Source organism: Lissotriton helveticus, chromosome 1_1, assembly GCF_964261635.1.
Source record: "Lissotriton helveticus chromosome 1_1, aLisHel1.1, whole genome shotgun sequence".
NCBI classification, from domain to species: Eukaryota; Metazoa; Chordata; class Amphibia; order Caudata; family Salamandridae; genus Lissotriton; species Lissotriton helveticus.
The window spans coordinates 287,977,282-287,994,731 of record NC_136057.1 but is presented as its reverse complement, the minus strand read 5'-3'; the positions used below and the strand labels follow the sequence as shown (position 1 = coordinate 287,994,731).

Here is a 17,450-nt window from a genome sequence, read left to right as displayed (position 1 = left end):
CCCTTGCTGGGTGTTGGGAAATCGAGTCCCGAGACAGAGACCTACTTCATTCTAAGGCATGGAGCTGATTAGAACCTAGAGAAACCTTTGGTAGATTCTTTGCAAAAACTAAACCTATGCAAAAGACCATAGTTACTTCTTCCCTCGTACTAGACCTAGGTTAGGTACATTGGGGTAGGCGTATATTGGAAGCACCAGTTGAGTGTTTTAGCCTATGTTATTTATGTATGTATTTTTATATGACTTAGAAACCATACAATGCTATTACAATATTATTTTATAATACTATTCTCGCTATACGCATTATACTTTGCATTCTGTCTAACGATTGTAGTAGTTCAGTTCTCTTGGATGAGAAAGAAGACTGTTCAATAAACCTTTTCTTGAAAACGCCCGTTTCACTATTTCTCTGGAAACTCTGTAGAAACGAAGTATGCACGATTGACTGAGTGAAATACTTATCTATTGTTTCCATGACTCTGAAGATAGTTATTCCAGTCCTAGGGAAACAAAGTTGTCATGTTTATGCGGTTGTCAGAAACAAATCCCTTCTTGTGAATTCGAGAAGGTTTCTAGTGACCTCTGAGCTAGCTGGGACTCACAATTAAGTTTAATATATTCGATAGAGACCTACTCACCTAAGTCCTACGTCATATCTATAGGATATATTATTCCAATTTGCAGAGCCAATTGGGAATATAGGAACTACACTACATGGTGCCCAGCATTTGGTAAGGCACTAATTTAACGCTAGATACTAAAGTAACTCAGTCGTGCTTTTCTCAGAGACCACTTTTTCCGTAAATACTCCAATAGACGTCAGGAGTGGGTAAAGGGATAATATCCACCATAGCTGAGTATTAGCTTTTTGGTTTGTTCAACGTTGAACGATACAGTGTTCCAAAATATTGTGCACCTTATCTTTGTTTCCTTGAAACTTGTTCTGCAAACTTTCAGTCAACAAAATGTCGAATAACTGCAACAACACCGAGAACGGTGAAGCTGCGGCTGATCCAGCCGATGCAGCTCTTAACATTTCAGGTTTCCAAGAAACCGATGAGGATGCCATAAGCATACCTCTAAATTTAAGGAAAACCATCACTATAAAACTTATAAAAAATGGCCTATCAGCAAGAGGTGGTAGGGCAGTTTTTGTGATAGAGGCACATGAATATCATCAGACAGAGGTATTCTATTTATGGATAATCTTCCCTTAAGCAGATCCAAGAACACATGTGTTTCACTTCTACAAAGAAGATGAACCACCAACGGAATACATTTCTTTCGAGGATATAGAAATTTGACTAATTTACCAAGAGCGTGCGCTCTAGTTTAAAGGTGCCCTAAAACATTTAAATCACATTACCAGGCTTGGTCCACTAGGTAGACCAGGAGCAACATGGCTAGCTTTAGCCAACTACAGACCTGACCCAGACATTGAATCAATGTCGGATGAACAATTACTTAGTAATTTACAAAATTTAATAGAATGACAGTTAAAGGTCTTTACTAAAAACACTCCTACTCCTAATAAAAAGAAGTGGGAGAACACCAAACAAACTTCTAAAGAGAATCGTTCTCAATCCAGAGGTAGAGGTCTCCTCAAAAGGAGCCCATTGAAAGGAGGTATAACCTCAGGAATAGGGATAATCTGAGGAAACCTGAAAAATATCAAGACACTGATACACGCTCCTCTCGTACCTTTCAGACTTCATCACAGAAATCTAAAAGAAGAGGACGGTCAGAACACAAGTAAGAACGTGTGAAGTCCAAAGACAATCAACACGTTCAGAAAAACGAGAAACCTCAATTCACCAAAAAGAAGGTAGCAGGTCTAAAAATCAGACATGCTGAGGATATTGAGGACACAACTCAAGAACGGGGAATGGGCTCAGACAATGTTGGACAGCGCAACAGAAGTCACCATAGCTGGCAAGAACTTGAAGGATCATCTGGAGACAGTGGACTTGAATTAATTCATTCAAGTTGAAACTGCAGATACCAGGGTTAGTTGTCCACATAAGTTATATGAAATAACACTTCGGAAGGAGGGGGACATACCAAGAAAAGTGAGAGCACTCTTTTGGGAGCGACTTTCAAAGGGTTATAACATTCTTCTAACTGAACAAGACTGCCCACCAGAATTTGTAACGGAGTGCCCTCATGGCGAATACATCATTATGCCAGCCTTCTCCAACCACATTCCAATTCATTTAAAATATACCTATGCCAGGAAATGGGCATAGCCCAGGCTCCTGCATTATATAAAAATCACGTAGGATGGGATGAGGATTCTCCTCACCATAAAATCCAGTTGGAAAATCAACCAACTGCACAAAGGCAGTACCCAGTTAAGCAAGAAGCTAAAAAACAGGTCAGGGAGATATTAGATCAACTTGGATACCAAGGGGTGATTGAAACATACACCTAGTCAATGAACAATCCTTTGTTTCCTGTCTCCAAACCAGACAATACATATCGTTTAGTATTGGATTACAGACATCTAAACTCTTGTTGCAAAACTTTTGCAGTACAAAATGCACATAGTGCAGCATTAATGAATAACATTGTGCGTAAAAAATATAAAACCACATTAGATATTTCTAACGGTTTCTTCTGTCAAAACATTGCACCAAAAAGTAGGTATTTGACCGCTTTCTCATTTATGGGGATACAACATCACTTCTGTTGTCTCCCACAGGGATTCGGGAATAATCCTGGGTTATTCTCAGCAAGAGTAACAGAGTTACTACAAACTTATGATGATGAAGCATTATCATATGTCGATGACATCTATCTGACAGATGATGACTTGGACAGGCACTTGAACAGAGTGAAAACCATTATATTGGGATTTACCTCTGAAGGGTACAAATTCAATTAAAAAAAATCTAGAATTGCCCATTTAAACGTCCTCTTTCTAGGATATGAACTTTCAAGAGAAGACAAAGCCTGGCAGCCAACTTTCTAGAGAAATGTGCGCTGCTCCAACCTCCAAAAAACGTTGAAAAACGTACAGTCGATTCTAGGATTCTTGAATTTTGGAAGAACTTACATTCTAAATTACGCAGAAGGGTTTACGCCTCTCTACGAATTAATCAAACCTGATTTCAAAACAGTTAATTGGACACAAAAACACACAGAAATGTTGTGTTCACTCCAAACAGACATGTTAGCAACGAAACATATGCAAACACGCGTAAACGTACGCAACTTAGTGATCCAAATCATTCCAGGACAATGCGGATTCACGTATTTAACTTTTAACAAAGGTGAAAAAGTACCAATAGCTTACAAATCATATTTGTACACACAATCAGAAATGAAATTCACTTCAACAGAAAAAATTCTGACAGCGGTTCAAACTGCAGTAGCAAAAGAGAGAGCCCTCGCACAGGGTAAATAAATTATGGTTGTTACACCTGTACCTGCCTTAGAGGCAGTGACAAGAGCGAGCATTACAAATGCTAAAGCTTTACATCCAAGATGGATTAATTCTAATGCTGCAACAGACGTTGAATACGTTTTTGATCCACATTTGAAAACAACAGCATTTCTACAATACGAACAAGAATATCCTCTGCCTACTGAAATTCTGCCTCTAGAACAGTATGAATGTATAATTTATACTGACGGATCAGCTCAACCCGCTATGCAGGGTAAACAAGCCTATAGTGCGGCATGCGCGATCGTTAAAGGTCGTTGGCGCGATGGCAAATTCCGACCAATGGTCACTAAAACTCAGTCTCTAGGAGATTGTACAGCTCAATGAGCTGAACTACAAGCATTCAAGATGGCGCTTGAGAATACGGACCGCGAATTTCCCACACTTATAGTGCGCGATTTGTATTATTGTGTTCAATCTTACAATGAATACTTGCAAAACTGGATTAAAAACGGTTACAAAGATGCAAAAGGTGGCGCAATCAAGCATAAGTTGTTTTGGGAACAAGTAGTTCAGTTACGACAAGGACTACAAAATACTCATGTGATACATACGTTGAGTCATCAATGTGGTGGCGTTAACGCTGCAGGGAATTCAATGGCTGATGAAGCCGCGAAGGCAGCTGTGCAAACGGCGTCTGTAGCTGCAATCACTCGTTCAAAAACTAAAATAGACAGCGAAACACTGCAAGCTGTCAATGCTGCAAGCAAAGACAGTGGTAAAACATCACCAAAAGGGTTTCCACTTAAATACTCATACATAACTGATGCAAATAATGTTCCGTTTGCTCGATTCCTTAGTGTGGGGAAAAGAGTCATTCCAAACATGGAACATAGATTAGGACTAATTTTAGCAGCACATGAAGGGCTCGCCTTTGCTCATGCAGGTGTTTCCGCCACAGTGTTATTTTTCTTTTCTTAAACGTTATTTTTCAGGTTTGCAAGGTAACAGTTAGAAACCCCCCCCCAACTGGCATCAGTACAATACATGCATACAAATCGACAGACTCATTATGGCACTTTGTTTGTTTTGGATATAAGCTTCACCTGGAGATAAATAGACCCATGAGGCATGGCAGAATAACATACAACTAAACAGGTAGCGTCGTGAGGAAATGACCAGACCTTGCACCATACAGTGTACTAACCACACCTTAGGAAACTCCCCCAGCTTCCTCATCACACAGTGTCATTATTAAAACAGTGATATTGGTGGCCGCGCATGAGGAAACAAACCAGAAACTATGTTTTGGAATGTGAAATATGCCAAAAGATTAAAGTCTCTACTGTAAAACATCCTGCGCAGATGCCCCTGTTAATTTGAGATAAACCATTAGCCTGCGTTTACCTGTACCACTGCGGTCCCTTACAGAGGGATGGTAACTATAAATATATCATGGTCGCAGTGGATTTGTGTTCAAGATTCATTTGGATGTGGCCTCAGCGCTCGGCTGACGCTCGAACTGTTATAAAAGATTTGCGAGTCTTTATCGGCACATACGCAGTCGGCACACTACATTCTGACCAGGGTCCTGCGTTTGGCTCTCGAGCTTACAAGGAGGCCATGGTCAAATTGGGTGTTGCATTGCAGTTCTCTAGTCCATTTCATCCTGAGGGAAATTTGGTAGTGGAGAGAAAAAAAACGGGACATAAAGCAATCTATAACAGCTAGGGTATTAGGCTTGTGTGATAGGTGGGTCAAACATCTACTAAGTGTCCAACATAGTCTTAACAATCTGCCAAGAAGTTCTCTAGGAGGTATCACTCCATGAAGTCCTTTTTGGGACCAGAGTGTTAGTATCTGATCTCGATTGTCAGACTTCAGTGGTAGACCGGAAACACTTTGATATCAAAGACCGTTTGGCTGTTTTACAAGACTTAAATGAAAGAAGAACGAAACAAAGAAACGTGTTCCTGAAGCAAACCACCACTGAAGAGAAACCTACCATCCCAGCATGGCCTGTCTGGATTCCTAAGCTTGGGGATCTAGTCAGAGAACAGATTGCGGACAAGAAGGAATTTGGGCCTTCTTACAGATAACCAGTAACTGTCCTAGCAATCCACGGATCAAGATTAGTATTACTGCCGCCCCTTTCTGGTAAAAAGGAGAACAGGTTCCTGTCCATCGACCTAGTCAAACCACATCATGTGGCCGATCATAAGCAGTAGGCCAAGTGGACTCCGCCAACGTAGCAGACGCCCTAATCTGGCTACTATCCAAGAGGTTCAAACTGAGAGACTGATCACCTTTGAAGAATCTGCAGTGCGAAATGAAGGACAAAGCTATGAAACTTGTACCTCTTGAGACCCAAATAACAGTTTGTAAAGAAACACCAGTCTACAACGAAGTAGCATCAGACTACACAAATGTATCAAGTGATCAAGTGGTTCCAACGATTTCAACAAATCCTAATGCAATCCCAACAATTGACACAACTGCCTCTGGCTATTTCATTAACTTTGATACGTTTTACGAGGATCCAAATGAGCCTGAAACGACACCAGTAAAAAGAACTTTGAAAGAACAAGCAACAGACCTTTTTCATCACTTGGAAAAGACTTATATGGTTTCACCATGGATTGAATTTTGGATTGTGTTGGGTGTGCTTTTTCTTCTACTTTGGTTGACTCTGGTAATAACTTTGGGAATGCTGATAAATGGAAGATATGTTAAAAATGACACAGCAAGTAAGAACATCATCTTACTACTCAAGCCACACAAATCATCCCATCGTGAACAAAGAGACTTGTCAACAGTGAACATCACAGCCGTTCCTATACCTGGGGGTATAGCTTGGGACAGAACTGACTATGACATTTTTGGCCCATCGGAGCTGTTGAAGATTCCACACCAGTTCAAGATTTCCTTGAATGACTTCGTTTCCTCTAGTACCTTTTCTGATGATTGGGACTTCAAGACTTAGAAATGTCTGCTGTATTTACAAATCATGAATACTTAGAAGGTTCATCAGATTATGAACAAAAGTATTGTTATAATCACTATGGTCATCATTTCTCGCACAAATCTGCAAACCCTCGAAATGTACTAATGTATAACCAATGGGAGCATTGTCCTACGCCACCAAAGGGTAGCTCAAAAACATTTTTGGGAAAATTTCCATACTTTTCAGGTTTTAATATTTCCAATCCAGAATCATTTCACTTTAAAATGTTAATAAGACAGGAATGAAAAGTATGTTGACAAATACCAAGCAAATGTATTCTGCAGCCTTTTTTGCTCAGCTGTCTTACTAGGTTTCAACTTTTGTAAAGACAACATTGAGACAAAAACTGTCTGGGGCACAAAGATTGGCAAGTGAAGGGGATAGAAACTTTATTTAGAGCCTGCATCATCCCAGAGCAAATTATGTTTTGAACGACACTGTCCAACAGACATCTTGTCTTGGGTTAGCCAAGATAAAAGACCTAAAAAATCTGTCCATACCTACACCTAAACCTGATAGCAATAACACTTCAGAGGGGGAGGTCGAGGTACATACTATTTTGCATCACAACAGAACATATCCAGATTGGAAAAAATGGTTAATCTGGCCCACAGACACAAACAACTGTCAAGACAGATTCCTGAATAAAACACGGGGGTTCACATTCACTAGGCCAGATCCAAGATATGTTCAGAGACAGCATCCAGGAATTGTAACAACATACAGTGTAGGGAAACTGTGCCTTGAATGGTTACATAGATCTACACTCAAGGATGTAATACAACACTTATCTTTACTTAAAGATGGTGCTGATCTTAGGGAATTCTTGCTAGGACCAAGAAAACCGCGTCATAAATGTTTTATATATGCCGGTATCTATGCTGCTTATAATGAAGCATGGAAGATTACGCAAGCAGAGACTGCAGAAAGAATACGAGAAATGTATTGTGTTAATTTAGAGAAAACTCTCTCTGTAGTTGACAATGGGTTAACGACTCTGTCGTCCAGGGTATATTATTTGGACAGCATAGTATCCTCTGCCGTAGACATCATGGAACAGTACTTGGTCATGTTGCAACATGGTCAGTCGCAATTACGTTCTAACATGCTATTAGGCTGGACATTACAAAACCTTCGTTCAGGCTATTTGCCGTGGCGTTTAATCAATACTACGTCACTGTTTTCAGAATTCAATCTCACTGATAAACAGATCAAACTGGCACAGAGGGGAGCAAACTAAATGGTGCTGAGCATTGAAAAACTGGAAAGATTGCCATTAACTGTCGCTGAAAAGCCAGCCACAGAATGGATTATACATGGAACAATCACTCTGCCTGTTACAATTTTCCATTTTCAATATTGCCTAAAACATATACCAGCAGGCACATATGAAAGGTTGGGTAAAGAATACATCAAGACATCCTGGGAATTACCATATACACACACAGATGTTGGAGTGGGGGAAAGAAGTGTTTCTTAGTGGTAAAAATTGTGGAAACGCACTAAGCGGTTCTCTCCTTTGTCAGGGAATTAATTTACACGGGGCCTGCGATGGTTCCTCTAACAACTTATCCTGCCACCTGCAAGGTGCACCAGCTGCGGTGATTGATCCAATTTGTGGACAGCTTTCTAATGGAAGTTACCTCATGTTGAATGATCACAGCTGCTGTGGCATGTTGCCATGTTTACCCTATCTAGTAACTGTGTCAGCCAAGGTCACTTGCTATATGCAGGTATTGTTTCCAAAAACCAAGACAGACCAGGTGTCATCGTTATGGCCTTCACTGAGCATCTCTTCTATACAAATTGATACTTTAAGCAGAATGAAAGCCGTTCTTTTACAGAAAACTGTGCCACTGACCTCGGCCACAGAGACCTATGATCTGCAAGTCGCAAGGACTTCTGCAGATATACATGCCCTCTTAACTACAAATTGCCCTATACATTTCTCGGAAATGGTAAGTCGTATCTTAAACATGTCTCATACGAGTGGTATTGTACATGTATTTTAAACAGTATGTTCGGGACTGTGAGCACCTTTTGAAGCAGTCCTATGAATATTTCCAAACTTGGTGCACTCTGTGTTTGGCGGATTGCCTCTCATTTAGGGACTCGCTGTAGAGATACTATTTTTGCTTCTACTGCTGCGATATGGCAAGTCAATCCACAAGCGACACCCAGTTCACCATGGAGACAACTCTACTGGCGATGAAGTGTCGTGAGCACATCGTCCATATTTTGGGACTACCTCGTCTAGGAGAATTGAATACCACATGGTTTCTGTCATTCAGACCAATTTGGCAAGATTGCATCTTACCTGTTCTACGCTGCCTGCTATGCGGAGAAGAATGTGTGTTAGACACATGACCCACACTCCCATCAGTCATGCCAAAGGATGTTGATACTTGTGGGACACCCCCGCGCCGCACGGCCACCAGCTGCTGCGTGTGCTCCCAGTGCCTGCCTCTGCCTCAGCGCCGACCTCGCTGCCGCCTTGAGCGCTGCCCTTTGGTTTCAGCCCGTTTTTGTCTAAAATTTGTGCTTGTTTTCTTTCTGTGGCCAACATCGTTTTCCTACTGTTTTTTCCCCCGTTTTGACCTGAATTGTTGCTTGTTTTCTCTGTGCCGTTTTCTCTCCGTGTTTTGACCTGTATTTAGCCTGTTTCTGTTCCAATTTCTCTTCGTGTTTTTGACCCCCATTGTGCCTGCCTCCTTCCTGCTTGCCCGCCTACCTCGCCGCCCTCCGCTCTCCCTCCCCGCTCCCGCTTCCCGCCACCGCCATTAGCCCCGCCCCTTTTTCTTCTGTACCCTCCCCGCTCCCGCCTCCCAGCTGCTCCGCCCACCCGCGCACTTGGCCTTAAATGGCGACCGTGCGACGCAGGTGAGTGTGACCCACTTGTGGGACACCCCCGCGCCGCACGGCCACCAGCTGCTGCGTGTGCTCCCAGTGCCTGCCTCTGCCTCAGCGCCGACCTCGCTGCCGCCTTGAGCGCTGCCCTTTGGTTTCAGCCCGTTTTTGTCTAAAATTTGTGCTTGTTTTCTTTCTGTGGCCAACATCGTTTTCCTACTGTTTTTTCCCCCGTTTTGACCTGAATTGTTGCTTGTTTTCTCTGTGCCGTTTTCTCTCCGTGTTTTGACCTGTATTTAGCCTGTTTCTGTTCCAATTTCTCTTCGTGTTTTTGACCCCCATTGTGCCTGCCTCCTTCCTGCTTGCCCGCCTACCTCGCCGCCCTCCGCTCTCCCTCCCCGCTCCCGCTTCCCGCCACCGCCATTAGCCCCGCCCCTTTTTCTTCTGTACCCTCCCCGCTCCCGCCTCCCAGCTGCTCCGCCCACCCGCGCACTTCGCCTTAAATGGCGACCGTGCGAACGCGCAGCGGTCACGCGCAGCGGGCGCGCCGATTGTGCGCCGAAGGCGCGCCAAAGGTAAGCCCGTCTGCGCCCGTCCGCGACCGGATCGCACCCAGCGCCAGGACCCCTGGCCCCCGAAGAGCCCGACCGACCCGCCTGACGTACTCCGCCGCCACCCTCACCGCACTCAACACCGGCCGACTCCCAGATTGCCACCTTGCCGCTCCACGAGGTACCCACGGACCTTTCAGCTGCCACGCAAGTTCTCCTGCATCCGGACCAGCCTCGCACCAGCACCCGCCAAGACGAACACCAGCAGCACCCACCTCAAGTGCATCCTGCTCAACACCCGCTCCGTCCACAGACACGCCATCGAACTCTGGAACCTCCTAGACGCCACAGCCCCTGACGTCGCCTTCCTCACGGAGACCTGGATGAACGCCTCTTCAGCTCCAGACATCGCCATCGCTATCCCAGAGGGCTACAAGATCGTCCGGAGGGACCGAAACGCCAACCAGATGGGAGGAGGCATCGCCATCATCCACAGGAACACCATCCGTCTCACGACCAGCACCGACAACACCCTGACCAGCGCCGAACACCTGCACTTCCAGATCCACACCAACCCGAACACCACCCTCAGAGGCACCCTGATCTACCGACCCCCGGGACCACGCACACGATTCAGCGAGGACATCGCCGACTTCGTCAGCCCGCATGCCCTCCCCTCCGCCGACTACATCCTCCTGGGAGACCTCAACTTCCATCTGGAGAACAACAACGACCGCAACACCATCACCCTGCTCGACAACCTCGCCAACCTGGGACTCAAGCAACTGGTGTCCACCCCCACCCACCTCGCCGGACACACACTCGACGCAGTCTTCTCCTCCAGCACAGACATCAACTTCAGCCACGCCACAGAGCTTCAATGGACGGACCACAGCTGCGTCCACTTCACCTTCAAGAGAACGACGTCCCACCACCACCAGAAACAGGCCGCCCGCAGATGCTGGAACAAGATCACAGCAGACCAGCTCACCACCTCCCTGAGCCAGCACCCACCTGCCAGCTCAGCGAACCCCAGCCAGGCCGCAGACAACCTCACGAAGTGGATCAACAACTGCGCGGATGAACTCGCCCCACTGAGGACCCCGCCCAGCAGACCCGGCAGCAAGAAGGCCCCATGGTTCACCGACGAACTCAAGAGCTCCAAGAAGAACTGCCGAGCCCTCGAGAAAGCCTGGAAAAGGGAACCGACACCGGACAACAGGACCTCCTTCAAACTTGCCACCCGGAAACACCACCAGCTGATCCGCGCCGCCAAGAAAACAGCTTTCAAGGACCGGTTGGACAATAACGCACACAACTGCAAGGAACTCTTCAACATCGTGAAAGAGCTTTCCAACCCCAGCGCAGGAAACAACGACATCACCCCATCGCAAGACCTCTGCAACTCCCTCGCTTCATACTTCCACAACAAGATCGCCGACATACACAACAGCTTCAACAACCAACCAACGCACACTATGACCGAACAACCACCCCCCACCACCACCCTCCACGCCTGGACCCCGATCAGCACCGAAGACACCATCCGCACGATGAACTCCATCCACTCCGGATCACCGACCGACCCCTGCCCTCACCACGTCTTCAACAAGGCCGACGCTGTCATCGCACCCCACCTGCTAGACATCATCAACACATCCTTCGACACCGCCACCTTCCCCGAGAGCTGGAAGCACGCCGAACTCAGCGCTCTTCTCAAGAAACCCACAGCGGACCCCACCGAACTCAAGAATTACCGCCCCATCTCGCTCCTCCCGTTTCCAGCCAAAGTCATCGAGAAGACCGTCAACAAGCAGATGGCCGCCTTCCTCGAGACGAACGGATCCCTCGACCCCTCACAGTCCGGCTTCAGAGCCAACCACAGCACCGAGACCGCCCTCATCGCCGCCACCGATGACATCCGAGCCCTGATGGACAATGGAGAAACAGCGGCCCTCATCCTCCTAGACCTCTCCGCGGCATTCGACACGGTCTGCCACCGCACCCTAGTACGGCGCCTCAGCAACATCGGCATCCAGGACAAGGCGCTGGAATGGATCATCTCCTTCCTCGACGGAAGAACACAGAGAGTCCGCCTACCACCGTACAAGTCAGAGGCCTCCGAAGTCATCTGCGGCGTCCCCCAAGGATCATCTCTGAGCCCCACCCTCTTCAACATCTACATGAGCCCCCTTGCGGCCATCGTACGCAAACACAACCTCAGCATAATCTCCTACGCCGACGACACCCAGCTGATCCTCTCCCTGACCAACGACCCCGCCGCCGCCAGAGCCAACCTGCACGAAGGGATGAAAGAGGTAGCCGAGTGGATGACGACCAGCCGCCTGAAACTGAACTCGGACAAGACAGAGGTCCTCATCCTGGGCTCCTCACCCTCCGCCTGGGACGACTCCTGGTGGCCCCCCGCCCTGGGCACCGCACCCAAACCAACTGACCATGCACGAAACCTGGGCGTCATCCTGGACTCCTCCCTCTCCATGACCAGGCAAGTCAACAACGTCTCCTCGGCGTGCTTCAACATCCTACGCATGCTACGGAAGATCTTCTGGTGGATCCCCACCGAGACCAGGAAGACCGTCACCCAGGCCCTCGTCACCAGCCGACTGGACTACGGCAACGCCCTCTACGCCGGTACCACCGCCAAGCTCCAGAAGAGACTCCAGCGGATCCAGAACGCCTCAGCCAGACTCATCCTCGACATCCCACGAACCAGTCACATCTCCGGACATCTCAAAGACCTTCACTGGCTCCCCGTCAACAAAAGAATCACCTTCCGCCTCCTCACCCACGCACACAAAGCCCTACACGACCAAGGCCCGAGCTACCTCAACAGCCGAGTCAACTTCTACGCTCCCAAACGCCACCTCCGATCAGCCAACCACGCCCTCGCCGCCGTCCCCCGCATCCGAAGAGCAACTACAGGAGGAAGGTCCTTCTCCTACCTGGCCGCCAAGACCTGGAACTCCCTCCCGACCGACCTGCGCCTGACCCAAGACCACCTCTCCTTCAGGAAGAAGCTGAAGACCTGGCTGTTCGAGCAGTAGCGGCACCCCCCCCCCCCCAGCGCCTTGAGACCCTACGGGTATGTAGAGCGCTTTATAAGTGTCATTGATTGATTGATTGATTGATTGATACTTTGCTTGAACCAGTAACGGCCCATGCACTGTGTGGTCCCCAGCGGCTACCAATTTTGATGACGGCATTCATTGAGATCTCACAGACGCAAAATGCTGACGGTGAGGTACGAGAGGAAACAGGCACACAGGTATCATCCACTTCGAACATTGCTAATGCGACCAATGCTGACGGCGATGCTTCACATCTATGTGCGGTTGATCTTCTTAATGAGGTAATCCAACTTTCACCTACAATGGAAGACAAATTCTTTACAGACTTAGAAGATTTGATGTTTTCTCCAAACAATAACACAGACTTTTGATTTGGCACACGGTGTTCTGAGAGACTCTGAATTCGACCTTCATTTTTTTCAAAACAAAGTTCTAACTTTGGAACTTTTTTTTTCCATGATTATTAATTGTTCAAATTTGTATTTTTCATTTTTTGGCACAAAGTAATCTGCTTAAAGTAGAACTATTCATAGAGTACAAGAATTCTTTGAAAAGTTCCGGAGACAATATATGATCTTGTCCTCATACCCACAGTCATATGTAATATAATATGAAATGGTTTTTTGCACCTTTTTATTCTGTATTAACGAACCATTTCATAAATGTATTTTCGTGATTTATCCAGACAGCATTTACAAATGTCAACTTTATGCTTAGAATGAAACATTGCTTTAAATGCGTACAGCACCAATGCGCTTTTGTGTACAACCAATACCACTGCATGTTTATGTGTTTTGGGTGGGTTTTTAACACATCATGTTTAGATATGTTTAATGTGTTTAGGACTTAGTAAAGTCGTACATAAGAAAGTGGAGTGGCTGTTGTATGGCGTTTTAGATTCCGAATGGATTTTCCCAATTCATGCCCTTATATAGGTACAATTCACGTTGCCCTTATATAGGCAGAAAAATCAAGCCCTTATTTAGGCACAGACCATGCAACCCAAATACAGGCATGGCTACTTCCATCCATTCACCAAACGTCACAACGATTTCTTGGAAAACCAACTTAAACCGATAGGGACTTCCCCTTGCTTGAATATTGATTTCTCCAAGAACTCAGTTAGTTTTACAATGAACATCTATTCCTTAGAGGTTCATTCATGACGTTCACATGCCTGTCTTTACGTTAAACATGGTAAATATACCTTCACTTGCTATGGCAAAACACAGTGGTTCGGAACAGTTCGACCACCTACTTGCCCGACACAGCTCGCTACAGCAAGTGCCGAAGGAAGCCGACTCTCCAGCTGACGCACTGATCAGGAAGCTGCCCTCCTCTGCTGAGAAATCCAGCTCCAGTGTTTCTGACTCCCCTTGCGGGGTGCTGGGAAATCGAGTCCCGAGACGGAGATACCAGACCTCCTTCATTCTAAGGTATAAAGCTGATTAGAACCTATAGAAACCTTTGGTAGATTCTTGGCAAAAACTAAACCTATGCAAAAGACCATAGTTACTTCTTCCCTCGTACTAGACCTAGGATAGGTACATTGGGGTAGGCATATTTTAGAAGCACCAGTTGAGTATTTTAGCCTGTGTTATTTATGTATGTATTTTTATATGGCTTAGAAACCATACAATGCTATTACAGTATTGTTTTATAATAATATTCTCGCTGTACGCATTATACTTTGCATTCTGTCTAACGATTGTAGCAGTTCACCTCTCTTGCATGAGAAAGAAGACTGTTCAATAAACCTTTTATTGAAAACGACCGTCTCACTATTTATCTGCAAACTCTGTAGAAACGAATCATGCACAATTGACTGAGTGAAATACTTATCTATTGTTCCCAAGACTCTGAAGATAGTTATTCCAGTACTAGGGAAACAAAGTTGTCCTGTTTATGCAGTTAACAGGAACTAATCCCTTCTTGTGAATTAGAGAAAGTTTCTAGTGACCTCTGAGCTAGCTGGCACACACAATTAAGTTTAGTATATTCGATAGAGATCTAATGACCGAAGTCCTACGTCATATCTATAGGATATAATATTCCAATGCACAGAGCCTATTGGGAATATAGGAACTACACTACAGTTCTACATACCAACTTTTCAAAATTCATTACCTCACATGCAGCCAGTCTGACTTCTACAACAGCAATCCAAACTTGACAGAGAAAGGCAAACTTGCAACGCATACTTAGACGCACCATCTTCTCTTTAATTAAATGCATCTGAGCAGGATAGACTGAAGACCACAGGAATGTGTCTGGACAGGTACCTAATGGTTTCAATATCATTATTTAGCAATAATACATTACCTTTTTAGTAAAAGGAACATCAAATTGATGAAAAATAATATAATGAAGAGGGTTACCTACTTTTTGTGAGCACATGGTGCCTAAGCCTAGGACTGGAATCTGGTTCCCATCACTCAGCTTGATGAAGGAGTCTTTGGTGAGCGACATGTCCTCTCTGTGCTTGGGAAAAAAAAAAAAAAGGAAAACTGGTTATTTTATGCAGGGCAAGAGCGAAGGCAGAAGAATGTCGGATCTAATAGGTTCTTGAAAAGCAAAACTAAGTAAGTGTATCCTACCAATCCAAAGAAATTAAATTATGCAAGGGCTAAATAAATGAGAAGCATAAAAATAAAATAATCAAAGATACAACAAATCTTGGTAATTGATATTTGGCTTGCATTTGCATTCCCTAGCAGCATGGCCACCATATTTTTGTAGGACTATAGTTCTAACATCAATATTCTGACGTGCATCCTGCAAAATTGGTCAATTTCTGCATTAGAATGAAAAGATAAATTATGATATCTGGCTCTCGCTTGTGTGACATTAAAGGACAAATTATTAAAAAGATCCTGAAGACTCATTGGTGCACGGGTTAAATGAATGTAGAAAATATTTATAATAAAAGGTGCATTTAATTTTAAGTAGTTTATTTCATCTAGCAACATGAATACCATTAAACAAATTATTACAACCACTGACATAATTCTTTTAAAAATCACCAGCAATATATAAATATGTAATTTTTAAGAATATTTTACCACAACTCTCAAAACACATATCCAATGTCATTTAACCATTGTAAATAATTTAACTAATACATTATTAAAAAATCAAAAGTTTTTTAAATGATTTAATAAATACCAAAATGTATTTAAACATAATTATAAGAGTAAAGTAAAAACAAATTAAAGTGAATAAATAACAATTCCTTTAAACATTTAGTGCATTTTTGTGTGTCTCCCTTTGTCTCTTCAGTCATGTTTGCACAGATGGCCACTTCCACCAGTCGATGAAGGTGCACTGCGACGGGTGCAGGCCCCAGTCCAAACATGCTAAGACTTCTTCTACTAAGAAAGTGCTGACACTACAGAGGTGAATATGAACTACTATAATGACAGTCAACACGTTAAGAATGTGTTTGAGCTATAATTGTGAAAACAATGCATTTCCTGTGAAGTTCCGCTTTCATTTTTGTGGAAATTTGTGATTTCTGGTTATTTCATAAAGTTAAATTATGTTTTTATAACTGCTAGTCTTACCTAATTTATTAAGAACTGAGTCTGTTTACGATTTTCATTATGGTTTGTGTGTATATGTTTGTGCTGAGCAGACAGTTTGTAATTTTCTGGAGCAAGGTGTTTGTTGAAATACATTGACGGGCTCTAAAGCAGTACATATCTGTTTAGAAACTCTAATAGAGATATAAACAAGCACTCAGATGGCCCAATCTGAACTTGGAGCAGAAGAGACAGTGACAGAAAGGCATACAGGATTTCTGCTCCAGTCTAGCATTACTGTGTCTCGCAAAGAGAGCATTTTTGGGAACAACACACAGAAGCTTTGACACTGTCCCTTCTCAATAGTGGTGATAAGATCCAGTTATAGCCTGAATGTCCTGGACTATAAAAGGAAGCATCTTTGTAGGAGTCAGGTGTGACTTTGACTGAGAGCCCAAACCAATGTCAAGAGATTCACTGTTGTCTGAAGGTGTTCTGTGACTGACTGTGGCAAGCCCACCTTTAACAGCCAGTCATTGAGTTAGGGAAAAACAGTTATCTCCAACCTTCCATGGATTACAATTGTTGACATCACTTTTGTGAGCACCTGAGGGACGGTGATAAGGCCGAAGGAGAGCTTCCCAAACTGAAAATGCTACTAGCCGACCTTGAACTGCAGCTAACATGTGTGGGACTGCAGGATTGGCACATGAAAATGCCTTTGCTGCAGGTCCAGTTGCCCGGCTCCAGGGCAGACTGAATTTAGACCAGTGTGAGTATTCAGAATTTGTCCTTCCATAGAACGGTATTCAGCGGCGAAGGTCTACAATAGGACGAATGCCTCCAGTCTTCTGCAGAACGAGTAAATAGTGAGCGTAACAACCTGTCACCCTCTCCAAGGTCGGCACCCTCTCGATGGTCTCTTTTGACAATAGAGATTGCAGCAAAAAGGATAGGTGCTCCTCTGATGTTTGTAGAAGCTGTGATGGATTGAAAAGAAACAAGAGAGCATAGCCCAGTTGTATGATCTGGAGGAACCATCGTCAGATGTGA

General features: G+C 44.6%; 1 protein-coding gene across 1 annotated transcript in view; it reads right to left on the bottom strand.

Moving 5' to 3' along the window:
- LOC144762128 (estradiol 17 beta-dehydrogenase 5-like) overlaps positions 1-17,450 on the bottom strand; it is a 167,021-nt gene that overhangs the window by 140,555 nt on the left and 9,016 nt on the right. Inside the window, exon 2 of the mRNA XM_078647268.1 lies at positions 15,259-15,357. Coding sequence (XP_078503394.1) covers positions 15,259-15,357 — 99 coding nt within the window. The remainder of the gene's footprint in view (positions 1-15,258; positions 15,358-17,450) is intronic.